Consider the following 10725-nt stretch of genomic DNA (forward strand, 5'->3'; position numbering starts at 1 on the left):
ATTAGAGTGAATCTGGCTTTTACTTTCACTTTTCACTGGCGAGTGTGTTTACCAACAGTAATTGACAATCCTGCATAGTATACCTTTAACACCTGCAGATTCAAGTCCCTTTTATAATCCCCATTCACAAAGACAAGTTATGTAATTCATGTGTCCAGAGAATGAATTCTAGTATGGATAATTATGGTCCCCTGACGTTGGTTTGTAACAATTTGAAGGATGAGTGTTCAAAAAATAAACAAATCCACCTCAAATGTCATTTTCTTAGCTTTTAATTTCAGCCAGCCCAATCAGTAAAAACCAACTAATACAAGTACTTTTTAATTTATTTACATTTTTAAAATACACAAATACAGTAGCATTACAATTGAGGAGCAAAAGTCGTAAGGTGGAAGTGGAAAGAAAGATTTCCCATGAATCCATACTAAGAGATGCATTGTTGGATATGATTAACCATATTCAATGCATAGTTAAAAGCAAAATTGAACAGGAGGTGACAAAATAAGAAATAACTGAGAAGCAGACATGACAAACTGAAAAAACTGTACTCCCCTGTAAAGTGTACTTGCATCTATCATAGCCATCAGAAGCAAGACAAACAAGTTAATCCATCCCTTTTTTGTTTGTTTCTCAAGCCCACCGGTGAAGTACACTTATGACCAAAAAAAACAAAACAACAACAAAAGCAAAAACTAATGTGAGGCATTCCCAGTCCCTCTTCACACTATTACTATCAAACAGCGGCTCATGTGGACATGGTACACAGAGTAAGCACATCCTATACACAACAGAACAAACATGGACAAATTACCACTACATCCCCTTCCCCCCTCTCCAATTCAACTAAATGGCCTAAAATACTTTGCAACCACATCAAGGATTTTATATTTCAATTGCTGCAGGTATTACTGGTCAGACTGCTCAGATGGAAGACACGCGTCACCAAAAAGAGCCACGAGGCTCGCAGCTCCACTAAGGTGGGGACTCAGTTGGGACGTAGCCGGGACTCAGCTGGGACGAACCTGTGACACAGATGGGACATACCTGGGACTCAGGTGGGACACAGATGAGACTCAGCTTAGACTTAGCAGGGACACACTTGGGACTTCCTTTCATAAGACAACACTCAATAGCTCTCCAAAACGTCCGCACTTCCATTTAGCCTGATATTAAATCACTCCAGTCCATTTCTTATCCCTGGACTGTCACATTGCTTGTGTGACCTTGTGTGATATGGGGAGGTCCCAAGCTGGTCAGAAAGATCAATCTTGGGCCTGATTGCAGTTGAACTGAACTATACTGGTTACGTTAAGCCTTAGATTGCTTCAGTTCATTATATAATTGACCCTGCTGTGCTCCATGGATGCCATCTCCTTTCAAATTTAATGACAGATTAAATGTCTATACAGTGGCATTAGATGCACTCTAGCTAATCAGTGTGGGACCTGCCAAAAAAGATCAAAAGAAAAATGGTCAAAATTTAGGCAACAAGGGCTACGGTATCAGCTCACCCTTGAGTGGATCATTCTCCACAAAGCCTGGATCCTGCGTTAGCTTTCACAGGCTACAGAAGACATTCTGCCTTCCCTGGGTCAAGACCTCTTAATCTGCCCAATCCATCGAGTTCGAGTTGACTCATTTCATCTGGCATTGGGACATAAAACAGCGGCTTCCCAGTTAAAATAATAAACAATCAAATTAGTGCCGCATGGGGAGCAAAATCATTGACGAGCTGTTGTCAAGCAGTGTGCCAGAACCAATGAGGAATATAACAAAGGCTGCTATCCAGGCTGCTCTAAACAACATGTCTTCTCAATATTGCCCACTATATTGCTCCGCTTTCACTCTTGAAACCCCAGCAAAGCCAGTATGTTGGCATGTTAAAATGATGTTACACTCAGACAGATAGGTTGGTCTCTAGTGATTGGTTGGGGAAAGTCGAATCCCCCTCCCCCACGGAAATCAAAGTGGATGCAATGTCAGACTGAAGATGGAAACAGAGTGTAACGAGTTGACAGTTCTGTCCAACATCAGGCAACATTCAACCTTTTTCCACAGGCTGATTAGTTTTCTCCATTATTAATAAGTGCCTTCATTTTAGCCACAAGTCAAGGACACCTCATCTAAACTTACTGGCTTCAATTCAGATCACAGTTTATTTGTGCACTGTGCAACCATGTAACTAAATCTTGTGTTATCAATATTAAATGATTTGAACTGGGAGATTGGGATGTTGGGCTACAAGTAATGGATTGGGAAGTTGCCCGATTCCCACCAGTATCACTATAAAGTAGTTTGTTTTGCTTCTCAGGAGGCATTTTTCCAAGAAAAATCCTAAAAACGGATGTAAAGTATCCACCGTTATGCCTCTGTCATGAATTTACAAGCTCATTGTTTGCTCTAGGCTTGCTGACTGAAACTGTAAACTAAACTGCAGCAATCATCATCGCACTGGAAAAGACATCATTTAAGCATGTGAGGTCAATTTTAGTAACATCTACTGATCTAGTATTGGACATGCACACCCAGATAGGCAGGTTTTAAATCCCTGAAATTCTGGTCAAAGCCCATCAATAAGACAGACAATGAGTATTTGTCAAGGTCTAGTTACAAAATGGCCAGAGGTATCATTGGAAAAAAGCTAAATGGAGGCAGAGGGTTAGGTTTCCTACAGTGAGGTTAGGAGGCAAAGGAGTTAAAACCTACAAGAAAATGCCCCTCAACATGTTCATCCCACCCATTTGAGCTTGTAGAACCCCAAGACAGAACCATACAAACAAACACAAAACCACATCACTATGCACCCAATTAAAACAACTCGTCTGTTCAATGTGGACAGATGGTTCCATTCACAGCTTTCCCCAAGCAGAAAACCTGAAGACAGAAAGACAATGTGCTGCATGTTTTTAGATAAACTACATCATTCTGGTTCTAACACACCTGAGGAGGACAAAAAACATTTGAAAATATAACATTAAAAGACCCTTTGTCCCATTTTAGAAACAAAGGGGTTGTCCTACCTTTACATTTAAACGTCAGACACCGAAAAAGAAAAAAAAGAAAGAAAAAAAGAAGTTGACTTGTGGGATTTATAGTCTTTAACACTGCTATGATGGATCATGTCTTCCTGCTTTCATAATTAGAAATGTCCCACACACTATTTTCAACAGCTAACAGACTTGTCATTCTCCAGTTTCAAACCCTTGTGAAGTCTCATCAGCAGCGCTGGTGTCAGAGAAGCTTTAACGCTAAAGAACTAAAAAAAAGTAAGACCAGTTTAAAAAAAAATAAAAAATAAAAAAGTGAATTCATGGCTTTATCAACCGTAAGGTGGCTGCTACGAAACAGTACTGAACCCACCCATCTCTCACTCTCTCTCTTTCTCACTCTCTCTCTCATTCTCACTCTCTCTCTCTCTCTCTCTCTCTCTCTCTCACACACACACACACACACACACACACACACACACACACTCCTGGTTGTGTGTTAAGTGAAAAAAAAGCACAGCTAGACTCTGGTGCATTGATTGGGCGTCCTCTGTGTCCTTTATACATATGTATGTGTGTGTGTGTGTGTGTGTGTGTGTTTGTGTGTGTGTGTGTGTGTGTGTGTGTGTGTGTGTGTGTGTGTGTGTGTGTGCATGTTGAGGCCTCCATGGTTCACAGGTGGAGGGGAGGGTTTCACCGTGGAGCTGCAGACTGGAGGCCACTGGGTGTGACCCGGGACAGGGCCTGCGAAGATACATGATGATGACATCATCAACATCAGTAGCAAAAATGAACTCCAAGCGCACGGGCAGCAGGTGAGGACAAACATATAGTTTTTATTTTTCAGAATAAAACAAATGAAAACGATATGCAGCATTTACGTAATATTTTGACATATAAATACGATCAAGCTGCAGTTCCTTTTATTTTGAAAGTCAGTGGCACAAGTGTAACCTTTGACCCCATGGTCACATTGGTCACCGACGTGGAGGACTTCAGCCATGAAACTTTGCAGCCCGAGGATGAGGTGGCAGCCTACATGGAGTTCAAGACACCCAAGGAGGATCCTTTGGAGGTTTGATGGTGGTGGAAGGAGCATGCTAAAATGTTTCCTAACCTGGCAGTGATTGAATGTTTTTCACCATCCCACCATCGAGCGCAGCCAGTGAAAGAAACTTTTTTCCTCTGGATTTGTAATTCAAGTATGGAGATCCCAACTAATGTGAGTGACTGTAGACTGTGTGTGTTTAATCACTAATTTTCAAAATAAAAGCACACGGATGGTAACACAGGTTTTTACTGGGGAACCCTGCACAAGGCTGGATTTTCAAAATAAGACTCCCAAAGTGGTGATATTAGTTTACTGGGGGGCCCAGACAAAGCTGAATTTTCAAAACAAAAGCTCTAAATGAATATGGTTATGATCAAATTAAAGCTTTTTTTTAACCTGTACTTACAGGGTTTTGAAAAATCTTCAATCTACTGTACTTTGTGACAGAAGTATTGAGAGTACTAGAATTTCAGACTTCAGACGCTCTTTAAGGACTTTAATTCAGTCATTCATTTCCATAACCGCTTATCCTCTTGAGGGTCGCGGGTGGGCTGGAGCCTGCCCCAGCTGACATTGGGCGAGAGGCAGGGCACTGTGGGAATTATTCAAGAATCTGTATTGGGGGGCAATTCTCTACATCTTGAGGTCATGACCTTTCATTTGGTAGGGGCAAGTTTCTTGTATTGCTAAACCTTTTATTACGGGGGGGCAATCTCCTTTATGAGTGCAGCTGGTGGGTGCAACCTCAAGTCAGAGCTTTGCTTTGGTATACAAATCTGTACATTCTGAAGGTTGTCAGAGAACACTTGGGTCCTCTCTCCATGCTGCATGTATTAAAGAGACTTGATTCCTTTCACCGAGTCTGTCACTTCTTCAGAGAGGAGAATTTCCCTCACAGTACACCCTGGACAGGTCACCCGGTCTACCGCAGGGCTAACACAGAGACAGCCATTCACGCTCACATTCACACCTATGATGAATTTAGAGTCACCAATTAACCTAACCCCAACCTGCATGTCTTTGGATTGTGGGAGGAAGCCGGAGTACCCGGAGAAAACCCACGCTGACATGGGAAGAACATGCAAACTCCGCACAGAAGGGCTCCCTCCCTCCTGGGATCGAACCAGGAACACTTAAATTAATCTTTTTCTACATTTTATGCTTTATACATACAAAGCATTTCTTCATTCAGCCTTTTAGTAAGTTAATTTTAAATTCCACCTTTGACAGTATTACAGTTTAGCGTCTTGCTTTTCAAGAAATGTCTTTCAGCTCTAAACTTTTTTGGGTAATGCAGTTCAGCTTTTCAGCTCTACCAGTTTTGCATTTCAATTTCCAGGTTCTATTTCATCCCTGCTGACCGCCAGAGGCGGTGCTTTAAGCACTGAATATTCCCCTTCGCGCATGCGCAGTTCGAGTATGTATACCAACAATGTCCCCTGTGACCCCTGGATGACCCGAAAGAGACTATATCTTCCGGTGACATCAGAGGATAATTTCCTTTTCATCTTCCCGTGCGCAGGTTGCTTTTGGAAGCATTACAACTGCATTTCAAACTTAAATCCCATCTCTAGTAGTTCCGTGGCTATTTTCGGTGGGAGCAGTGGACATTCGCACTCCAGGAACTGCGATGGCATTCTTTCCCTCTTGAGAGGAGTGTAACTACATTTGATTCAGTGTGGACCCGGTGCGTCCTTTTGCCGGTAAGGCAGTGTTTCATTTCCCTCTCCGGAGAAGGTATGAAACTCCCAAGTTGTTTGCAAACTAATGTTATATTACCTACTTTGTTAAAGACTTGTCGGTGAAAGTTGCGTTCGCGCAACATCTTCCTGGCACTTGATTTACTCTGATTGAGTTAATATTCTCTGAGTTTTTTTCTGCTGGAGGGTTGCGTTACTGCTCCCCAGTTGCCAGCGTGTATAGCCTGTTGTTTATTTAGCGGTAGCATCCGCTGTATTTTGAGTTTGTTATAATCAACCTCCGTTGGTGAAGGCTGCGTGCATGCTGCCTCCCCAGCATATGGTTTCATTTTGTTACCTAGAGCGTCGGGGCTCTGATTAGTTCTCTGTTTTTCTTTTTAGTGGATAAGCTAACGCTGTTGGAGGGAAGCATTGTTTTGTTTTTTGGTTAACACTAGTGTCTGTGCTCCAGGTAACTGTATTGTTTTTTGCAAGTAGTGCTTTTGCCTTTTGACAAGCCTTTGCTGGTGAAAGCTAGAGTTAGTGCTCCTTGTTCCCAGCATACGGTGAATATATCTATATAGCTATATCCATATCTTTATACACATACATATATATATATACATACATATATATATATATATATATATATATATATATATATATGTATATAATGATTTACAGCAGGCGATTTTCTGTGGTTGCATTGTGTATTAACCCTCTGCTGGTATAGGCAGCATATGCGCTTCCTCCCTCCAGCATACGGTCTCTGTACTCCAGATTACCAGCTAACTGCAGCGTTCGCGCTCAGGTTATCTGCAGTGTTTTTTCTCTACACTCTCTTGGGATTTCGCCTCTGCTGGTATAGGCAGCGTACGCGCTCCTTCCCTCCAGCTTACGGTTTCTGTACTCCAGCTAACCGCAGTGTTCGCGCTCAGGTTATCTGCAGCTTGGACAGGTGCGCATTAGCCGGTGTGGCAGTGTTCCTCCAGTGCCACCATGATGGATAACCCCCATTACTGCACTTGCTGTGGTGCTCTTCTGCAGCCAGATGATGGCCATGATCTCTGCCCTATGTGCCTTGGACCGGAGCACCTGAAGGAGGCACTCTCTGAAAATCCTTGTATGAACTGCAGCTACATGCCCCGGGCAGTGAAGGCTGCCAGACTGGCAGAGCTGGAACACCCAGAGGGTGACGATGACCTCCCCCATCAGGTCAAATGTCTCCACCCCAACATCGACATTCTAAGCGTTGGGCTGAGGCCACTGCAGCTGCGCCCTCCAGAAAAAAGACAAAGTCTGGCCACGGCAGACTTTCATCAAAGGTGGATCCGCTGTCTGCTGAGTTGGCTCAGATGAGGTCCATGCTTAGGGCCCGCAAGCCTGCTGTCCCTTCGGAGGATGAGGTGCTCACTCCTCCAATGCTAGAACTGGTTCCAGAGGATGATGCGCTCTCCCTGGCAGCTTCGGCTACTCGCTTCCATGATTATGGGGAAGATACAGGGGGTGGGGTCTCCCAGGCCTCAGAGCCGGGCTCCCACTCCTCAGCACAGAGTTCACTGGCTGAAAAGGAAGACGGCTCCATGCTCGATATCATGCGCATGGCCCTAGATCGCCTACACACTGATATACCACAACAGACAGACTCAGGTCCTGCAAGTGCCTTCTTCAGGCGCAGGCCGGCCTCCACTGCCTTTGCTGTTCCCCACTCTGAGGACTACCTGAAGGAATTACAGGCCTGTTGGAGGGACACTAAAAATTTTTCCCATCTCTCTGTTGACGGTCGAACCCTGGCAGCTATGCACGACGCAGCAAGAGTGGGCCTGGATTGCATGCCAGCTATCGAGCCTACCATCGCATCCCTCATCGTTTCCCCTGATGAGGCTCTGCAACGGGATGCTCGGTGCCCTCGACCTCAGTGTCGGATCATGGATGACCTTCTCACATGGGCTTATGATGCTGGAGCACGGGCCGGTCGCATAGGCAACTCCCTATCACACCTAATGCTCGCCCTCTCAGCTTCTCTGCAGTGGGGCAATGTGAATGCGGATGCCATGACTTTTTGTGACGCGTCACTAGAGGCATTCGGCCTTCTGCCCAAGGAAATCGGACGGATGATGTCCATCATAATTCACACTTGTCGCCAAGTCTGGCTTTCACAATCGAATTTGACGGAAGCGTCTAGGAGAACTCTCCTAGTCTCACTGTGGAGCCAGGAGAGATATTTGGTCCAGCGGCGCAGGAAGCGCTGGAGTGAACCATCCAGGCTGGGCAGACCAGGCAGCAGCTTGCAGGTCTTCAATGTATGCCTCTCCCCAACAGACCTAGAGGCTCCGCGGCTGCCTCCCGAGCTCGCTTACCACCACCAGCTCACTCCAGTGGCCGTCTTGAGTCTCAGCGTCCTGTGCAGAAGCCAACCCGTGACTTCCGGGACTCTGCCCGCCTGCCCTCCAAGCAACCTCAAGCCCTGGATCCTGTCCACCCCCCTTCCAGGACCCCCAGGGGCCGGGGGGCCAGGAGCTGAGGCCTCGGGGCTGGCTGTCAGGTATTTCTCCCATCAGCAGCTCAATTACTGGGCTGCTCACGCTTCAGGGGGGCTTCAGGTGTCCCAAGATACAGAGCGTCTCCTGTCCCACGTGGTCCACCTAGGCCTCAAGGTAAATATGGAGAAGAGTTGTCAGGAACCATCTCAGACCAAAATTTTCATTGGTGTAGAATTGAACACTGTAACTATGACAGCTTGTCCATCCCCCCCACCGTGTGGCCAACATCCTGCACCCTCTTCCCCTATTCCAAAGGGGACATCTGTTGCCCTTGGTCAGGTTTCTTCGGCTTTTGAGCAAACTAACATCCGTTTCAGCTGTTGTTCTGCTGGGCTTGCTATCGCTGCACCCCCTGCAGAGGTGGCTGAACAGCTTCCACTGCCGGGCGGCACAGGCACAGGAAGCTCAAGGTGTTGCAGCAGTGTCTCCTCGCCCTGGTCCCGTAGCCTACATGACAAGGGGTGTCCCTATGGGCTCCATTCCAGGGAGACTTGCAGGGAGACTGTCACTACAGATACCTGCCCCTCGGGATGGGGTGCAGTGTGGCAGAGCAGGATGGCTCACGGACGGTGGTCTGTGGATGACCGTGCCGAACACATCAATGTGCTGGAGTTGCGAGCGGTGCACCTAGCTCTCAAGCACTTCCTGCCGTACCTGAGAGGCAAGCATGTCCTCATACAGTCAGACAACACCTCGACCGTATATCATATCAACCATCAGGGTGGGGCCAAGTCTGCATGGCTGCTGCAGTTGTCATAGGATCTCCTGACCTGGGCAGCCCCCGCTTGATCAGCCTATGGGCAATATATCTACCGGGAGAGCAGAACCACCTTGCAGTCACTCTTCCGTCAAAAGCCTCCATCAGGGGAGTGGTGCCTCCACCCACAGGTGGTGCACACCATCTGGAGCCTCTTTGGCAGAGCAGAGGTGGACCTCTTCACCACAGAGGCGTCGACCCACTGCCCTCGGTGGTTCTCCTTGGCAGAGACGACCAGCCCTTTAGGCCAGGATGCTCTGGCTCATCCTTGGCCAGAGGGTCTTCTATATGCCTTCCCACTGCTTCAGCCAGTACTTCAGAGAGTTCTTCAGGAGGGTCACAGGATTCTGCTGGTGGCCCCCTTCTGGCCGGGGAGGACATGGTTTCCTCTGCTGCACAGACTCTATCGTGGCACGCCGTGGCGCCTCCCCAACAGGAGAGATCTCCTGTCCCAGCTAGGGGGTCGGATCTGGCATCCCAATCCCCAACGCCTCCAACTGTGTGTGTAGCTGCTGGACGGCCTGAACCGCTGCTGAGCAGCTGTGTGGACCCCGTCAGGCATACCATAATGAATGCCAGAGCGCCATCCACTCGTTTGCAGTACGACAACAGATGGAAGCTATTTTCCAACTGGTGTATGGGTCGGAGTGAAGACTCAATGCATTGCTCTGTGCCTACAATCCTTGAATTCCTGCAGTCCCTCCTAGACAATGGCCGCTCTCCTTCTACTTTGAAGGTGTATGTGTGTGTAATATATTGCACTGCACCACTGTAAAACAAAAGTTACAAATGTAACTACGGTTCTATGAATCCCGAATGACCGCCAGAGCACTCTATCACTCAGAATCCTCGTGTTCTCGCGAGAAGATTCTGTAGGAAATTATCCTCTGATGTCACTGGAAGATATAGTCTCTTTCGGGTCATCCAGGGGTCACAGGTGACATTGTTGGTATACATACTCGAACTGCGCATGCGCGAAGGAGAATATTCAGTGCTTAAAGCACCGCCTCTGGCGGTCATTCGGGATTCATAGAACCGTAGTTACATTTGTAACTTTTGTTTTACAGTGGTGCAGTGCAATATATTTGGGCTTTAACATGTTTTCGGGCAATTTCATTTTTCTGCATTTTCAGCAATGCTTTGCAATTGTCTTTAACTTTAAATATTCAAATGCATTTTCTGCAGGTATTGCATTTTTTAGTTACATATGTTATTTTTTGACAATCTTTGTCAGGCAATTGAGCACAAATTTCATTGTTTATAATATTTACTGTTGTGCCATGTAAAGCCATACTTTTGCTCTTCTTCATTCCGTTACCTACTGAATGAGTGGGAATCTATTCTTGCTCTACTGCTGACCCAAAGCCCAGTACATTTCATTTATACATGGCTAAGCAGTGTGTTACCTGTGAAGACATGCGGGAGTTGTCCTGGCGCCCCGTCAGGTCTGAAGAGGAGATGTTCACAGGTGCCCCACGATGAAGACGCATGCTCACCTTCCTCTCCTTCTCCATACCTGAAAGACAAAAAGGTACCAGAAATCGAAGGCTCCCAATCAGTAGATGGAAAAGCCCTGACTGTCGCGCTAAACTATACATCAGGTAACAATAGACAAAACAATAATTGATCTGTCAGTTGATTTTAGCTTGCCTTATGTTCTTAAAAGTATATATATATATATATATATATATATATATATACATACATA

The 10725-nt window shown here is 46.1% G+C and overlaps 1 protein-coding gene across 2 annotated transcripts in view; it reads right to left on the minus strand.

Annotated features, from left to right (window-relative positions):
* Positions 1–256: 256 nt before the first annotated feature.
* csnk1da (casein kinase 1, delta a) overlaps positions 257–10725 on the minus strand; it is a 51940-nt gene continuing 41471 nt past the window's right edge. For both annotated transcript variants that reach the window (XM_050070282.1, XM_050070283.1), the window contains 2 exons: positions 10424–10533; positions 257–3731 (listed from right to left, as the gene is read on the minus strand). In XM_050070282.1, the coding sequence (XP_049926239.1) occupies positions 3681–3731; positions 10424–10533 (161 nt within the window). In that variant the 3' untranslated portion in view covers positions 257–3680. The remainder of the gene's footprint in view (positions 3732–10423; positions 10534–10725) is intronic.

The sequence above is a fragment of the Epinephelus moara genome, chromosome 18 (genome assembly GCF_006386435.1).
Source record: "Epinephelus moara isolate mb chromosome 18, YSFRI_EMoa_1.0, whole genome shotgun sequence".
NCBI lineage: Eukaryota > Metazoa > Chordata > Actinopteri > Perciformes > Serranidae > Epinephelus > Epinephelus moara.